General features: G+C 34.0%; 1 protein-coding gene across 1 annotated transcript; it reads right to left on the bottom strand.

Annotated features, from left to right (window-relative positions):
- Positions 1-4615: 4615 nt before the first annotated feature.
- On the bottom strand, positions 4616-12051 carry SPS1F (sucrose phosphate synthase 1F). The gene is made up of 13 exons (XM_012973129.2): positions 11603-12051; positions 11408-11497; positions 10372-10613; positions 10006-10069; positions 9199-9897; positions 8568-8681; positions 8330-8461; positions 8042-8218; positions 7169-7222; positions 7021-7083; positions 6014-6916; positions 5780-5907; positions 4616-5184 (listed from the first exon to the last, which is right to left on the bottom strand). Exons 1-13 carry the CDS (start codon positions 11783-11785, stop codon positions 4905-4907), a joined length of 3129 nt encoding a protein of 1042 aa, XP_012828583.2. The 5' UTR covers positions 11786-12051; the 3' UTR covers positions 4616-4904.
- Positions 12052-19744: the final 7693 nt, after the last annotated feature.

Raw genomic sequence — 19744 nt, forward strand, 5'->3', positions numbered from 1 at the left:
TTGTGTTTTAATTCTTTTTAATTTGTCATTAATTGATTAATATTAGGAATTATCTTTATACAAAGAGTTTTCCTATTTTACAACTTATTCTCCTACGTGAATAACCTAATGGATTTTATTTCCTTGGTATTTTAATTAGTATTTTATTAATTGTGGAAATTAGTGTTTGACTAGGACTTAATATCTTTTGATAAGGTTTATTCCTAATAAGCCTGATACGTATTTTGATGTTGGTCTCTTGTAGGATTCTTTATCATGCTTATAAAAGAGAAGCAAAGACACATTACCGTGTAGTGCTTATGGAGAGAAAATTTTTTTCTCTTTTCTTTGTTGCTCTTCTGGAGTCTTTTTATCGAGAGAAAAATTCACATAGAAAATATTATTTGCTTTTTTTTTTATTGCTCCATTGTGATACGTGATTTTCATAGAAAATATATCAGCTTCAAGGCTTTGTGGTGAAGACACCAAGATTCAAGGATTATCACAAGTTTGCTTCTTCTATACAAAAAGAAGATCGGTTCTTCGGGAGAGAGACTTAAACAGATCTCGGGAGGAGATCGATCCGCCGACTGAGGGATTTAGCGTTGAAGGGAGTTCAACCGTGCAGAGCAAGGGACGTGCTGCATATTGAAGATTTATAATTCAGCGTAGTATACAAGAACGGCGTCAACAAAGAGGGAGTCTTTGTATTTTTATTAAGTCCTACTATTGTATTCGTAAAACTAAAAATTAGTAAGTTTTATTTGCAGGTCCCCGTGGATGTAGGGTACGATTGTATCCGAACCACATTAAATTTGTGTCTCGTTTATTTCTGTTTTTACGAACTGCTTCACGAACTGTTGCAACACTTCACGCAACAGTAACGAAAAACCGAATCTGACACAAATAATTTATATCTGCACGAAATAAATTCTAACAGTTAGGAAGATGATCCATGATTAATTAAATATTGAACTTTGTCCGATGTTTGGTAAATTCAATAACTTCCCAAGTCGGCCCGAAAATATTATGTTATCATGCCTTTCAGGAATTTTTTTTGGACCTTCGAGGGTCCAATAAAATGATTTTGTTTTCATAGAATTTAACTTTATCTTGAGTAATCCTATCTGGACAACTAAACAATGGCAACTAAACAATGCCTAAAAGTATAATTGTACCCTTTAGTGATTATACAGTGTATCGTCATGTAATTGAAATAAACAAATTAAAATTGTTTGGTTGACACACGATATAAAATATGTAATAATTATTTAGTGTTTAGTTATAAATTTAAGTGTTTGATTTAATTAAAGGGATAATTTGGTTTGCCCTCTCATTTAGAAAATATATAGAACTCTATATTACACCATTGGTGATACCCCTGATTTGTTTTTCAAAATGTGACATACCCTTGGACTATTCTGAATCTGTTCGTGTGATTTTATACAGTGCACGTCTATCTGGACGACGATGATTATTCTGGCCGGCTATGGTGTTTTTCGAAGTCATAACTTTCTCACTCCGACAGTCGGAATTTAACGGGTTATTCACCGTTGGATTCCTCTCGTCGAACTCTTTCTTTTTATGGTAATTTTGTAATTTTGGGAGCTCTCGATATGTACCTGTGGTTGTTATAATGTGAGTCTATTTCGACGGCGATGGCTAGGATTTTGATAGAAAGTGTTTGGGGGGAGTCCTTGTCGCTATGTTTTAAAATTTTGTAGCATTCGCAGTTATGGCCTCTCTCTTCTATGTATGAAATTTCGTTGATTTTGAGTTTTGTGAAGTTTCGTCAATTTTTTGGCCGACTTGCTCTAAAATTTATATTGAATAACACAAAAATGCGTGCAATGTTACTAGCATTGTCTCCCCAAATAACCCAACTATTTTTTATTTTTTATTTTTTTTGCAATTGCTGTTTAATGGAAGCCATTGGTCTTCTAAATGAAGGTGCCAAAATGTGGTTGAAGTTGTAGCCGAATTTGGCGAAATTGACATATGTTTCAAGCTATAGTCGACTACATACTACACATTACTCTAGTTACGTATAGTATCATATAGTAACATATGAATATGATTGTGTTTTTCGATACGTATTTATTGGTTACGAGTTGATTTATAATATAAAATTTAAATTGTGAATTTTGATGTTGAAATTTCTTTGTATAAATAGCGATAATATTCATGTGCGTACATAATTGGCCGATCATGAGTTTGGGATAAAATGAAAGAACATAACTACAAATAACTATATTCATTTTTAGTCATTTTTTGTACGGTAAACATATCTGGAAAAAATATAAAAAACTTATTTAAAAAAAATTAAAAATATATATATAAAAAGATAAACAAACAGGTATATATATATATATATATATATATATATATATATATATATATATATATATATATATATATATATATATAGAGAGAGAGAGAGAGAGAGAGAGAGAGAGAGAGAGAGAGAGAGAGAGAGAGAGAGAGAGAGAGAGAGAGAGAGAGAGAGAGAGAGAGAGTGTAAAAAAAATTGGTTAACGGCAAAGAGGCCCATGATAAGGGCACTTAATTAGAAAAGGGACATTCCAACTTTTTTGTGTTTCAAATAATTCCTGATCATTCAAACTTATTTGCAAATAAGGAAAACCCTTTTATAAATACCAAAATTACCCTTAATTCCTTGAAACCCAGTTCAACTCCAATTTCATGATTTCACCGACTAACCAACTTTGACCATTATTCCAATTTTGACTCGCCAATGTTGGAGACCCCCGGTCAGCCGCCGTTGATGGTCTCCGGCGTTGATTTTTTTTTGTTTTTGGAAAAAAAAAAATTCTGAATTTTTTTTCTAGCAGGTCAACCGTCAGGTCTCCGGCGTTGACCTTTTGGAGACCCCCGGTCAACCGCCGTTGATGGTCTCCGGCGTTGATTTGTTTTTGTTTTTGGAAAAAAAAAATTCTGAATTTTTTTCTAGCAGGTCAACCGTCGGGTCTCCGGCGTTGACCTTCTTTTTCATACTTTTTTTTCCCGGCAGGTCAACCGCCGGGTCTCTGTCGTTGACTTTTTTTTCTAATTTTATTTTTTCTTAAAAAAATTACTTTAATTAATATTATTGTCTTGGATGCTAAATTACTGTCTCCAACAGTAATATAACTGTCGGAACAGTAATTTAACTTTTAATTGACTTTTTTTTTATTTTGTTTTTTCTTAAAAAATATTTTAATTAATATTATTGTCTTGGCTGCTAAATTACTGTCTCAAACAGTAATTTAACTGCCGGAGACAGTAATTTAACTGTTAATTGACTTTTTTTTTATTTTTTTTTCTTAAAAACAATTATTTTAATTACTATTACTGTCTTGGCTGCTAAATTACTATCTTCAACATTAATTTAACTGTCTGAAACAGTATTTAACTTTCTGAGATAGTAATTTTACTATATTAATTAATTTTATCGTCTTGGCCTACAACTTTGCTGCCTTCGATCGTAATATTAATGTCTCCGACCGTAATATTACTGTCTCATGCAATAATATTATTGTTTGGGACATTAATATTAGTAATATTACTGTTCCGGAAAGTAATATTCATAATATTACTGTCCCAAACAGTAATATTACTGTCTGAGACAGTTATTTTATTGTTTGGGACAGTAATATTAGTAATATTATTGTTTTAGTATGCAATATTACTGTATAAGACAGTTAAATTATTGTCAGCTAAGATAGTAAAATTAATTAAAATATTTCTTAAGAAAAAATAAAATTTCAAAAAAAAAAATTCAACGTCGGAGACCAGCGGTTGACTGGCCGGAAAAAAAATTAAAAAAAAAAAAGTCAAAGTCGGAGAACTGCCCGGTCAACGCCGGAATCTGGCCGGGAAAAAAAATTCTGAAAAAAAAAATATTTTCTGAAAAAAAAATATTTTTTTCAAAAAATTATTAAAATGAGGGTAAATGTGATATATTATTTAAATCCAGAGTTAATGTGTAATATTGAGGAAGTTAGAGTATAATGGATGGAATTGATAAAAATTATATGATGGAGGGTATTTTAGACAAAAGACATGGGGATGAGTTTATTTCAAAGACTGTTTTTTTTGTGGACCAATGTGCATTTAAGTCCATTTTCATGTCCATCTTGATTCTTTGCCATTTGCCCATAAAAAAATGTAAAAAAGAAAATTCAGCGAAAATGCGAGATGCATAACCAAAAATGCTAAATAAAGATGGCGAAAATGCATTGCAGTTAAGCGAAAATTGCATGCAGAAACAATATACTATTTTTGCTTCTCCAGAGAGGGTATCTCAAAGGATTATGTGGATTGAATCTTTCATTAGTTTAGTAGCTCCCCAAGGGGAACTCAAATTATTCATTTATCAAATTATGTTGTAGTAACAACGTGTATAAATTGTATGTAACTAAAACTCAAAACTAAAAATTTCATGTTAACTTTACCTTTCTTTAATCAATAAGATTTTTCGTACAATTGCAATTTAAAAAACAGAAAAACCCTTGAAAATAAAAGAAAACGAAACTAGGAACGAAAAAAAAAAAAAAAAAAAAGAGGTGTAGAATGCTGATGGCCCAAGGATACTATATCCCACATATAATTTCTCACTCATCCCGCCCAAACCAAGTTTAATTGAACAAGAAATTTTAATGACTGTACTACCATTACATCTTGTATTAAGTAACAGACGAGCATATTGTACTGCTTTCTTTTCTGTTTCAATGTCCGCCAAAAACGAAAAAATAAAATGGTCTCATCTTAAAGGTCTGTAACACCATAAAAAAGGTGCCAAATTACAAGCGTCCGCAATTTAGTAAAAAGTACCGACTTACGGAACAAGAAAATGACATACTTTATTATTATTAGTATATTTGTGTGTACAGGGGTAGAGTGGTGGTAAGATATGTGAAAAATATTTAGCCCTTGAGGACCTGTAGCCCTTCCAACGACGCTCGGATATCGGAGCTGCTAAAACCTTCACAAGTTTTGGCAATATTAGGGCTGTCGTAAGATACAACATCCGTAAGTGGATAGGTTCTATTAGCATGGAGTTGACTGCTCGCACTGCTGCAAACTCCGGTCAGCACTACAGACTTGTGAACACCGCCAATCAGTCCTTCGTAGTCAGTGTCTCCACTTTCTCCAACAAAAACAACCACCTTCGTCAAATCCATTCCCCACCGTAGATACAGATACCTATAAACCAAGTTTTACGTATTAGCTGGAAAATATGAACATGTCTAATTTTCTGAATTTATGGAAGAAAATAAGTTTTATTAAAAAGAAAAAAAGAATCTTCTTATGACCTACACGATAGTAATTTATGAGACGTCAAAAGCAAGAAAGATGCCAGATTCCTATGTGCATGGTATGTTTCAAGTTCTAGAACTGAGGTCTAAAGATTATGTTGAAATTTGCGGTTACGACATAGACCAATAACTATAATAGACATCCCATAAAGAAAATCATGACCAACTGCTTCCTATGCAGTCAATTATCAATTGGCATAATAGCAAGTTTATGGATACATTATTTCGATTCGCTTCTTTTGTTCAGCCGACTAATAGTGAAGGCCAAGCAATTATGATTTATGATCCATAAACCAAAAGTGCGTTTGGAGCGGATGTGTTTGGATTTGTGGATGGATTTCAATTCAAATGACTTGAAATGAGATGGATTTCAAATCTAAAGGATTCATTCCTCGTGAAGTCTAAAAGAATGAGAGAATAATATATAACAAGTGCCAATAAATGTGACATAATATACCCATTCATAAATAAGAAACTTGTACCTGAGGGCTTGGGAACGAGAAGCCAGAACTGGAATAACATTGATCTTATTTCCACTTTCACAATGTACAACATGACAGCGTAGTGCCTGAATTCTCATCGACTTTCTTAGTTCCTTTACAGGAGGAATCTGCAATCGAATAAACATAAATTAATACTTTCTGCTGAATAGTCATCTTATGCAATTGAATAAAGATAACTTGAGTACTTCCAACATTAAAATATTTTTATTTTACCGCTCCAGGTTTCTGAACTTTAAAAGAATAGCAGTAGTCAGCTGAAGTCTCTTCATCTTCAACAACAATGTGTTCTTCGTTTTTTACAGTAGAAGCCGCCCACCGCAATAACGTCTTCCTCAAACCTTCACCTCCCCATCGGTATTCAATATGTGAATGATAATACAAGTCACCCACAAACGGGTTGTCTTCTTGATGAAGAGACGAGTAATAAAGATCACCCCCGCTATTGCAAATAAACGCATCAAAGTCAGTCGGGCTCAACTTTTCTCCAACCAAAAACGAACGCATTTGCGTAATGTTAAAAGACGTAGCCAATATAAACCCAATCGAGCCTTCGCTTCGTTCCTTCTCCACAGCCTCGAAAATCTTTCTAACACTTTCAGAGAGACCGTTACTTGGATCAGCATCAACAGCAATTACAAATATGTGCTTTCTCCTCCTCAAAGCTGGGAACTTGTCTCCTTTTTCGATAGAACCAGATCTCTGTGGAGTCTTTGCGACACCCTTTGACCACGTCTGCATGGCATTTTCGAGCTTAGTTTTTTGATCTTCGGAATCTAGGGAACCGTCGATGTCTCTGCCCTCACTCTTATCTCCTTCAAAGGAGAATTTCAGATTCAAAGATATATCTTGTATGTCACGCAATGAGTCACTTGGTGAATCTGATTCTGAATTTTCGTCATCATCGTCATTTCTCAACCAACGAGGTTGCCTTGGTTTGCAACCTGCTATTTTGGAGAGATATGTTTTACAATGTTCGGGCCATGAAAAGAGGTGAATGTTTTTCAATCCATTTGATCTACATTTAGCCCAGAGATGCTTATCTGCAACTAGCTTCAAAAGAGCTTCAGCTATGGACTGCTGACTGTGTGGATCAACAAGAAGACCATTGTCTAGAACCTGCCATAATCATGAAAAGGAAAAAAAGCCAAAGTAAGTACGAATGTCGAAGAAGGCAAACAATATCGAATGAAACACAAACACGGAAGCAAGTGTAGATATACCCTGTGTATGTCAACAGGGCCACCATTTTGTGTTGCAACCATTGGCAGACCATAGGCTGCAGCCTGTTAGTGGCAGAGAACTCGTAACAGTCAGATGGAAAAAGAGATATCAAAAAGTTAAGATGTCTAATGTAAATTGAAGACATACCTCGATTAGAGTAAGCCCAAAAGGCTCGATGAAAGCTGGGTTTATGAAAACACCCTGTCAAAAAAATAATAATCATATACCGAGATAAGTTTTATAAGTAATAACCCTAAGGTACTTGAGTATCTCAAAAATGCATATGGGCAAAAAAATGGTGTGCCAATTGCATGCACACCTGTACTACTATTTCCACATGCTATTCAAACTCTATTATATAAGATGTTTCAAGTCCCATTACAATTTTAGGAAGTTGGTTTTTTATAACTTCAGGGTACTGGCTCAACGGCATTTAGCAAAAGCAGAAAGCATGTGCTCTCTACACAGTTGGGTTACACATGGTATTTAACATCGGCGACTGCTAGGAGTTTTAAATTCTAGATTCATTTTTTGATTCTATGCTGTCTCTCAGAACTATTGAAAATGTCATTTAGTTCAGATGTAATATTTGAAAGGCACCATTCTCGATAGCTGATTGACAACTTACACCTACATAGCATTCTCAAAGACTAATTCACAAAGCTAAAGCTTTCATTTAAGGGAAATTGATGAATTTTAAAAACTTGTGATGGGGGTAGATGACTGTTTAATGGGGAGGATCAAACCGAGTATTAATCCACTGGGAATTGAACCAATAAATCTGGAATCATTCTCTTTGGAAATGGAATCAAACAAAACAGTTGATCCATATCTTCAGTTAGCACTCCTTAATGACCAAGAGAGGAACAAACCTCAACTCATTTGGTTATCATTACTGGAAGAAAATGAGGTTAGGTTGAATTTCAAATGTTAACAATGCAAACTAAGCAGTCCAGGTTTTATTTACTTATCTTGGCTAGCAAAGTTTAGTATTTAAAGACTAGCAGAGTTTAATATTACCTTAGTCTTTGCTGCTAGACGGTATATTTCAGGAACATCAGATTGCTTGTGATGTTTAGGATATGCCACTTGACCATAGAGATCGTACTTATCGATCAGCTTAAGGATTGATAGAAGAAGTGAAGCATTTGTTCCCGACATTTCATCAATATTATCTCTGTTGCCCATTATCAAGGTCTGCAGAACACAAATCAAATAGCTATAACCACCACTATAATGCAATATCCAGACAAAAAAATAAATAAATAAATAAATAAAAAGGGAAAGTGTTTGCAGTTGCGAAATTACGAGATTTGCAAGCTCTCTTAGTGGTCGACATTCTCCAAATGCTGTAACCAAGGTTGTGAGGTTCTTCTTTGGATCAGGCCTGGCAAGTGCAAGAATCATGGGCTTCCTTGGATTTGAAAAGAAACGCATTATCTGTATATACATTAGTGTAAGATACTTGCTCAAATTTTGGGTACACTAAAATCGATAAACTAAATCTTGACTATTGGTAACTGATTTTAGAGAGGATCGGCCTAACCTCAGTCCAAATAGTTGGATCCGGAGACTTTCCATCTTCGTTTGCTTCAGTTTCAGCATCCATGTCTCCCTCATGCGGAATAATGTGATGAAATTCCATTCCAGGTGGAATTACCTTCAAAATAGAGCAAGTATCAGATAGAATTAGAGAGAACAAGATAAAGATAATTACCTGATTTATCTGAAGCTTAAGAACTAGATAATACTAAGAACTTCAATCCTCATGATTCAAGTGAAACGCAATAATCTTATGAGCTTTTGTCAAGTTCACTTCACGTATCAGAGATTAGGATGTTAACTTCTAGATGGTAAACAATTAATTATAACCACGGAAATGCTTCCTTTTTTTCATATTACTTAACGAGTTGGAAGAACAGTAAATTCGAGAAATTAAATGCAAGAGTCCTTTGACACCTTTGTGTCTTGTCCAGAAAAAATCCACAATCAGCAGTTCAGGCAAATTCTGATTAAAGAGCTAACCTCAATAATAACAGTCCTTTACCTTATTTACTTAGTTGAACATATCAATCTATGTAACACGTGCAGAACAAAATAATAAGCGGATATTACACTTTAACAGCCCTAAACTTACTATTTAGGAATATTGATGAGCATAATAATAGAGTACTTACAACCATCCGGGGCATTGACCTTCCATAACAGCTGACGTTACGCCTTATCCTAGCCCGCAGTTTACGCTCTAGTATCGGATCAAAACCATCATACAAACGCCACTGCGCATCTATCTCCTGCCTTGTGCTGGTAATTACCATCTCCGATGCATCGAGGGTTAATTCCTCCGCCTCAATCCTACGCATTATCTTGTACGTAGAATTAATCTCGTCCCTCGTTTGTCTGGCTTGTCTCATAAGCTGTTCAAGCTTGTCACGACCCAATGAATGACCAGTGAAAATCATGGGAACATTCAGCGCACCAGATAACAGAGCTGCTGAGTCACCCGCATCTGCATAATGCCCATGAATAGCGACGGGCCACACTGGATTTCCGTCACCAATTTGCTCACCAAGAACTTTTGACATTTGTATAACGTGGCTAAGAGCACCATCTACAAATTCAGGTATATGGGGCCACAAAAGTTCTTTTGGGATATATTTATCTTTTGGCCCAAACGGAATACGAACTATATATGCACCGCTGCTTTCTCCCATATCATCCATCGGCCCTTCTGAATTTAGTGGATTCAGCATCTCTGTGGGTTCACCATAGCTCCAGTCGACTTCGGGTGAAGATACTTGTCTTGTAAGTAAGTCAACACGATATACACCTGGCATAGAAGCTAATGCCCTTGCCAGTTCAACTACATACTTCACCTGAAGAGAAAGAAAAAATAATACAAGAATACAATCAACCAAACTCTTTATGTCTCCATAAAGCAACTGAGAATTATAAACAAGCTTATATGACAGTTAAACACCAACCTGACCACCGGTATCAGAATCGCGGCCAAGCTCCATGTTCTCTCCACGTATTAAACCATGAACGCTGCAAGAGAATGAGCGTCAAGCAAGCGTGTAATTCAGTTATAGTACATCGTGTTTATATTACATCTTTTTTTTCTGACGTAATTCATTAAATTGGAAAATCATGCATGTTTAAATTCCAGTTCGTCTCCGTTCTGTCACTTGCAAACTTAATATGTAGAAGATTCGAGGGATCATATAAATTTATAATAACTTTAAATGAGTATCTGATTTTTCTTCGTGCGTGATAACATGCGAAAAAATTAATGTTAAATCTTTTTTTTTTTTTGCGATGAAATAAAAAAGATAAAAGATTCATCATACCTAATTAATACAATGTACAACTTTTTTCCCTTTTGTTGACCAGCCCAAGCCTCCATAGCGTCAACAGAACTAATTCTTGCCAAACGACCTCTGGTACTTTCACCGAGAGTTGAAAGGTCACTAACTAAGTCTCCCTTTTCACCCTCGGATAAATCCTCGGACATGTCAGCAACTGCTTCTCTGCGACCTCTTTCACGTTCGAGACGGCGTTTAGCCATCCTTTGGGCTTCCTCTCCCTCAAGCTACACGGATTATTTATTCGTCAGTAAAAGCAATGGTGATAATTCGGCTACGGTAAAATAAAATACCAATTTAAACAGTATTAAATCATCTTGAGATTATGGCGTAACTTCTCGTACACTTAAATGCAAATGCAAATAATCGTAACTAGAAAGTAAGAAGTTAAACAGGGAAGTAGAAACACATAAAATGAAAATGGATCAAAAAGTAAATCTACATTAGAAACATTTCCAATTCAAAACAAAAATCATGTGCGGCGTCATGTATTTATTATGGCAAGCTGTTTCATTCCATATTTCATTCGCTCGTCTGCAAACTACTTCACGAGAAAGGCAATTCTATTCCCTATAAAATTCTGCTTCAGTTATACTCGTAAATCCAGTTCTTGCTTACTTTGCAAACGCAGCTAAAAGATTCTTCTTAAAACTGAACAAATAGATTCCGTTCATCTATTTGCCCCTGATATCTAAACGTGCTACAGTTGCAACCGAAAGAAAACACTGAGCGAAACTTCATTACCGATCAAAAAGATTCGCATCAACAATATTTAACTCAACAAAAAAAAATGAATCCTCCTCGTATCAGATTTCAATTAGTTCACGTCATATCAAACTCACAATCTTTGAGAATAGATACATTCTAACAATCTTCAAATCGCTCACAGAGTCACAGATACAATCACACAAACCAAACCAAAAAAGGGAATAAAAAAAATTGAATCAGCGGAAAAAAGGTTAAATGATTGATTTGATGAAGCAGCCACACAAACAAAAAAAAGGAAACACAAAATCATCACCTGCTTTTTTTGGCGAGCCAAATTCCAAATCCGCCAGCACATGTTCTCCAGCCTCGTGTTCCTTTCCTGAGGACTCTTCGTCGCTTGCGCCTACAACGATTCACACACACACACACACACACACTCACATTAAAAAAAATTAAAATTAAAAAAAAAATCGGAGAAAGCTAGAGATAAATCGAAAACAATACATACTCGGACCCAGGAGCGGTGGAGATCGGTCTCATCGAATCCGGTAATGACCTCCTCGACGAAGTATCGGGTCGGGCTGAACCTCCCCCTCTCCCGCAGCAGCAGCGACGATTTCGCTTCGTCGAGTCCGGGGCCGACGTCGAGGATTGCTTCGAGATAACTGTTAATCCAATCATTTCCCGCCATTCCGCACCGGTGATCTTCTGTATCAGCGTCAGAAGTGGGTGGACTTGAATTTGAGTGTGTGCGACTGTGTAGAGAGAGAAGATAGAGAGAGAGAGAGAGAGAGGGCGAGATTGATGGGTAGGATGTATGTGGAGAGGTGGTGGTGGGGTGATAAGGACACTAAATCGATACTGAAAATTTATAGGGAGATCCTCCGAGTGTAGAGAGAGAAAGTGTGTGCGCGCGTGTGAGAGAGAGAGAGATGTGCCGCTGCAAATTTTTAGGTGGAGGATATTTTCATTTTTTATCTTTTTACCCGTCAACAGGTTGACTTTTTGACGACTGTTTTTCAAGTAGGACCTGTATTTTAAGGGACTTTGGACATTGACCCCCTAGAATGTTGGAATTTCAGTTTCTAACATTTTGATATTACAAATACTATTATTTCACCTATTTTATATTCGGATCATGGATGTACTTTATATATGAACCATCAATATTCATATGTTGATTCATTAGGAAATGCATAGTAGTTTAAGGAAATGTATATTTATACATAAGTGATAGTATGCAATTTTCTTTGGTTTAACACAATGCTATTTTCATGTAAATTTTTTTATTTTTTTCGGATTAAATACAAATTGCAGGCATGTATTATCACTAGTGTCGCATATACCTTCCATACACTATAAATGCGACAAAGTGGCCCTTGATTATAAGCCGTGTCAAAGAATTCGTCTCTCTTCAAAAGTGTGGCTCTTTCTTTCTTTGTTGTACTCAATTTATTCTCAATTTTTTTTCATATTCCCACTTTGTCGCATTTTGTAATATAGAGAAATATATGCCACGGTTTAGTATAGGAGTGCAATTTGTATTTAATCATTTTTATTTCAAACAATCCCATCATAAGTGATCATTAATTGTGATTTCTTGATTGTTACATTTTTAAGATGTAATATCGATATTGTGAGGAAAACTGAGCAAAAATAAAAATGAGAAATCAACCAAATATGTAATATCTTTTTTAAGACTGTCTGTAAAAAAATAGAAGTAGAAGATTTTTTTATTGGAAGTTGTAATAGTACATAGTAGTTAGTACACAGCTGACTGAAATTAGTCAACTAAAACTAGTCAAATTCTTCATCAACTAATTTTTCAAATCTTACAAGAATTAGTCAGATTATGCAAATACGATTTTTTTTGGGTTAAATCTTTAATATAATGTAAATAGAAATAATATTTTATAACAAAATTAGATTGTAGAAGAAATTTGTTTGAAGAGATTCGTAAAATCTAGCCGACGGCGAAATCAATCTATTTAAGGGTAAATTACAACCACCATACTCGTACGCAGGTACAACAAACGCGTGGAAATGGGTGTGGTCGATGAATTTGCCTAATTAGATCAAAATATTTGTGTGGAGAGCATGTAAAAATCTATTACCCACCCGAGCTAATTTGAGCAGGAGGAAGATAACGGCGGAGGTTAGTTGTGTTCGATGCGGAGGAGAGGTCGAAGACCTTCGACATTGTTTGGTTACGTGTGCATTTGCAAGGCAAGTATGGGCTTTGAGCAATATCCCATGGTCAATACACAGGTGGAATGGATTTGAATTGATGGATTGGTTCATGCATATGCGAAAATCGGCAGATCGTATAGTCCTCGAGAACTGTGTGGTGATATGTTGGGCACTTTGGTATTATCGTAATAGAACCTTTTTTTAAGGCGATTCGGTCGAACCTATGGACGTCGTCTCTTTTGCGTTAAACTTTGTAAACCAAGTTCGTCATCCCTTTGCCACAGTACTTATTTTTAGGAACCCGAGTTGTATTGAGGAGGTGAAATGGCAGCCACCACCAATGGGTTTTATTAAGATCAATTTCGATGCAGCTATTAATTCGAAGGATGGAAAGATTGGACTTGGAATCATTGCTCGAAATCATGCTGGGGTTTGTATGTGATGGAAGTCTATTTGTGTCCGGCAAGCACTCGACCCTACTTCGGCGGAAGCAAAAGCAGCTATCGTTGCAGTTGAATTCGCTCGTGATCAAACATGGAGAAGGATAGTCATTGAAGGAGACTCTAGCTTGGTCATTAAGGCAATAAATGAAGTTGAGGAAGATTGTTCAGCGTATGGAACTTTAGTGGCCGACATTCATGTCCTTGCTGCGGTTTTTGGGACATTCTCAGCTCAACATGTACGAAGGACTGCTAATCGTGTTGCACATGCACTAGCTAAGCTCTCTATATGTGAGTCATACTGTGGTGATTCTTTGCCTATTAATGTCCAAAATATTGTTGGTCATGAGTTAATTTGATGAAATGAAATTTTTTTACTCTCAAAAAAAAAAAAAAAAATTACAACCACCATTGAGGTATGGTTAAATTACGAAAACTCCCATCTTGTTTGGATAATTGCAACCACCCCTCAACTCCTCAAATTTAATGAAATCTTCGCGATTATATAAAATATTATCATTTTTTACCCGTCTTATCCCATTAGAACTCTACATTTTGAAGCAAGATGATCATGATATGTGTTTTTTGGCTTGTATATATCAGATTGTGGTGCATCAGAAACTGTATTTTTAATCAAAAAGAGTACAAACTAGAGCACAATCCACGAAATCTAAATGATTATGTTGAATTTGACACCATAAGGACAGAGGTGTAAGAAAAAAACATAGTTGAGGGATAGATGTAATTATCCAAACAAGAAGGATTTTTTTGTAAATTAACCATACCTCAGGGGTATTTGTAATTTACCCATCTATTTAATTAGCTAGAACTATCATTATCATCTTGTTGTTTTACTATTGTTTTTTTTTTTTTTTTTTTTTTGGTGCAGGTGACCATTTTGTAACTTTTTTGTAATTAGTAATATACTTAAGTTTTGTTTGGTCGGAGAGATTATTCATAATTAACTAAATAATTGGACTTTGTTTGATTTCTTGTGAACCCGATAACTTCTTGAGTCGATCCAGAAATGTTATGTTATTATGTTTTATCTTGCATTGTAGGGAGTTTTTTTATTGGACCTCCCAGGTCCGATAAAATAATTAAGTTTTCAATAGATTATTAAATTTAGCTTGGCTAATGATATTTTGGTAACCAAATGAGACATTATACTTACATTATGTTTATTTATCTATATGTGATTATTATTTTTAGTATTATTAAAATGTGAGAATGAGATAATATTTTTTTTAAATTTATCAATTATCGTGATAATCTCAATATTTACATGTTATTCAACATCGTGATTTTATTTGCTGCTCTTGGATATATCTTCACCATCTAATACTCAATCCAAGCTCTATAAGTTAATAGTTTAAATTTATCAGTTATTAAATATTTTACTAAATTAATAATAAAATTTTATAAATTTGAAATCTGGTAATTATAATAGGTGTTGAGATTGATCAAACATTTAAACTTGATTATCGCCATAAAGATTAAAGATATAAGTTTAGGTGTTACCCCTTAGGCGGTGACATCCGTTGTGACTCGAGTGTGGCTGAGTTATGGCCGAAAAATGATGCCAAGTGAGGGTTGGTACAAGACAACCACACAATCGGCCGATGAGTGGTCGAGTGTTGGGCAAACATTTGGGGTGTTTGTCGGAGAAAGCAAGCAACGGCTTGATTCAAGCGGGAACGGTGATTGAAAGTACTTGGCAGATGTCACATGCAAGTATCGGCAATACTCGACGTTTGGAACGGGCGTATCTCGGCAAACGGCATGAGTGATACTCGGCAAGACTTGTGGCTGGCACAAGCATTGCTCGGCAGCCAATGCGGACAAGCGTGGGCAATAATCGGCATGTGGCCGAGAACTTAGGCAAACGAACATTCGAAAGAAATTGATCACGACAAGTGAGGGCAAGTTGGCACGACCGATTGGCAAGTCAAGGAACTGGCAAAGAACTGGCAATTGACTGACAAGGCAAGCAGCATGTGCGGGCAAGGCAAGACAGGCGCGCTGCTAGCAACCGCCCTGTCTGTTTCGCGCGCGCCCGAGCAAGGCCGAGCGCACTACTTGATTACTTGCACGGTTTTGGAGGGGAGTTGCGGAGCAATTGAGGGATGGAAAGCATGCAAAACTGACCCTTGTAACTTGTAGAAGTTAGCCACATGTAAGGGTTGCGTGCCGCCAAGTGTGCCTAGGCAGTTTGGGGTGTACACTGTCATCTTCCTTGTATTTATATGACTAAGAGTGCACAAATCCGACCCACCAAGTATTAGAGAGTTCAGACTGCAACTGTGGGCATTCTAAGTGAGGATTTGTGTGCACCTTAGTTTCCTTTGTATTCTTTGTTGGGAAATCAATATAAATGTTGGGCATTGCCCGTAAACGTATTTGTGTGTTGTTTTCCGTTGTATACTCTTATTTACGTTTAAATAATATATAATATATAGTACTTATTTTATTATAATATATAGTATATAGTACTTATTTTATTTAATGCAAAATAAATTAAATATTTAATTATATTTATATTTCATGGGACATGTAAAAGATTATTCTTTGCTATACGTGTCCTTTATTTATATTATCTTATGTGTGTATTAAATATGCAAAGAGTCATAGTTTCGGCCACAAATCAAAAGTCACAATCGGTAGAAGAAAATTTGTTTTTAAGTTATTTTTTTAAATAATAATTTGATTTAAGTTTTGTTTTACAATTTTGACATGTTGAATTGTCGATATGGTTTATTTTCTTTAATTGAAATTCTGTGGTTATTAGTTTCACAAAGTAGATATATGTTCTTATTTTTGAAAAAATCATGAAATTTTCAAAAAAAATTCACTAAGTTTTCAAATTTTAAAATTTATGTGATTTTCAAAATTTCTAGAATTATGAAATTTTCGATACTCTTGAAATTAGAATAAATGTTTAGATTTTGAAAAGTTTGGAATTGAAATTATACTTAATTTTATACTATAAAAAGGAACTGGTAATTTTTTTTCGAAAAGGTTAATTTCGTTCCGTTTCACTTTTCACCCCAATAGGTACTCATACTGCTGAGCAATGATTTACCGACATAGATTTAAGATTTGGCAGTTAGCCTAAAATCGAATAGTTTGTAAAAGTAGTGGGGAGGTGTTTGTAAATTAGCTGAATGTATTTTCTGTTTAACATATTATTATTATATTAGAGATGACTGACACGTAGAGAGAGTATCTGTCTTTTTATACTCGAGCAAGTCGTGCACTTTTGCTTTGAATTTGTTCCTACTCATTATTCCTGGGATTTAATAACGTTTTTTATTGCACACGTCATTTAAAAGCAGAGTATATTCGATTATTCTGGTAATGTGCTTTTCTTAGGGCATCTCCAATGGAGTAAGCAAATCGGGTCTCCAAATTTTGTTTTAGAGACCCATATGAAGACCCGGTAAAATTTTTGAGTCTCTAAAAAAAAAAGTTCCACAGTGAAGGGCTCTATAGTTTTGAGTCTCTAAATTTATTTTACGATTTTTTTATATAATAATGTGATTAAAGTTTAAATTTTATTCATATGTGAGGTTTTAGATAATTAATTTATATTCCATCAATCATAATTACTTTTAATACACACTTTGATCAAATAAATAAAAAAATCTGAAAAGATATGATATATGTCCAAATATAATGAAAAAAGATATATACACCAATTGATCCCTGCCATTAATTATTTTATCTACATTTCTATAGAAAAATAATTCTAACAAATGAAATGACAAATTATTAACACAAATATATGTTCAAATATAATGAAAATAATAAATACATCTTTTTTCGAATTATATAAATATAAAATAAGCACCCCTTAAAAACTAAGAAGGAAAAACGAAAAAGAAATAAAAAGCCGTGGGATCCAGCAAATAGAGAGTCTCCAAATGAAATCACATATTTAGGAAAACATTTAGGAATTTGGTGAAAGTCTCTAAATTTGCATACCCACTAGAACTCTTGTTGGTGTTGTCTTTTTTTGCAGAAGTTCTATAATTTAGAGCCCAATGGAGTATAGAGCCTCCATTGGGGATGCCCTTAGACATTTGAAAAGTACAAATTTACCCTCAGATTCTATGGTTTTGCACAGGTTAATATGATTTAATTCCACTTTACACCCTTGGATGTAATATTTTGGCATTTTGCACCCTTGAAAAAGATAAATAACTTTTTGTACTCTGGGAATATAATAGATTATTCACAATGCACTATGAATTGACATTTTTTAAACTTATGAGGGCAGTTTAACTTTTTACTATTTTTTTTTTCAAGGTGCAAAATAACAAATTAAATTGTTATGTTCTTCTACCCTCCAACCTAATTTCGAGCATTCAAAGTGCGAAAAAAAGTTACACAGAGTTACTTAGAAATTATATTTTTCCACAAAAAATAACATAAAAATTTCTCTTTAAATTGTTCGATGGGTGGATCTTTTATTGGTATTGGTAAAAATATTGGGTAGACATTTTTGTAATAAAATATAATTTTCAAATAACTTGATAACAAAATAACTTTTTATTTTTTATTTTTACACATAGTTTAGAGATAAACATATAATTTTTAAATACGTTGATGAGACGTATTTTCATGCCAAGTAGTTTCAAAAGGATTGAAGAACATTAAAATTTTGATTTGATGTTTGGCACCATAAAGAAATATCACTAAAAATATTGAATTACTTTTATTAGTTTAAAATATTATTAGGGGTGCATTGTTGATTTATTGTGTTTCTAAAGTGCTATTAATTTTTTTTAAGTTGTAAAGTGTCAAAAGGACATATTTTCAACTTTTCAAGGGTGCAAACGAGGCTAAGCAATTTGGATTGTAGGTGGTGGACTCCGCCGTTGTGCGATGTGTTTCCCGGCGAGACGGGGTTGAGTGGACATGTCGGCGGATGATTTGGGAAAGAGGTGTGTTGGCAACAAATTCCTTTTGGGATTAATTAGGTTTATTAAGGCTTTTGAAAAATTGCAATTCGACCTTCTTTAGTTTTCGTGACTTTGAAGACATATTCAAATTCATTATTTTTTCTTTTACGAGTTTTTAAATGCTGAGTTGGGGCAAATTTTCGAAAGCTATTTTTTGTTCAATCAATAGTATAATGGATGTTTGTTTTGTTGAAATTGTGTTGGTGTTCATAAATATTGTTGTTTTCGTTACTGTTGTAGTTGATTTCATTAATCAACTAGATTTTATAGTAGCTTTCGATATTTTGTAGTTAATTTCGACAATTTTATAGTTGAATTTGAATTTTTGTTGTTGATTTCATTAATTTGTAGTTGTTTTTATTTTTTGTAAACCTGCTATTGTAAACTCCTATTTTTTCATCACTGTTGTAGTTGATTTCATTAATCAACTAGATTTTATAGTTGCTTCTGATATTTTGTAGTTAATTTCGACAATTTTATAGTTGATTTCGAATTTTTTTAATTGATTTTATTAATTTGTAGCTATTTTTTTTTTTTTTTTGTAAACCTGCTATGGTAAACTACTATTTTTTTAGTTGTTTTACAATCTTCTTATATGTGATTAGGGGGAAAACAAAAACGAACAAGAAAATAGTTGTTTTCGTAATTTTGTAGTTGATTCTGAATAAAAAATCAAGAAGAAAATTCAAAATTAAAAGAAAAAAAATACGAAAAAACTGAAATAAAATAAAATGAAATTATAGTTGGTTTCAGAAATATTTTATTGGTTTCACATTTTTGTAGTTGTTTCTGGAAAAAAAACCATAAATTAAACAATTTTTTTTAAGTTATTACTATTATTAAATAAATTAATTAAAATTACATATATAAAAAAATAAAGTAGTTGATATGGGTAAATTTGTAATAAAGAAATAATTGAGACTACCACTAATAAGAGAAAAGTTGATGAACACATCTTTCTTGAAAAATACTAGAGAGAGAGTTCTCACTATTAGTCCCCAGTATATATATATATATATATATATATATATATATATATATATATATATATATATA

The sequence above is a fragment of the Erythranthe guttata genome, chromosome 10, assembly GCF_056151865.1.
Source record: "Erythranthe guttata isolate IM_541 chromosome 10, IM_541, whole genome shotgun sequence".
Lineage (NCBI taxonomy): Eukaryota > Viridiplantae > Streptophyta > Magnoliopsida > Lamiales > Phrymaceae > Erythranthe > Erythranthe guttata.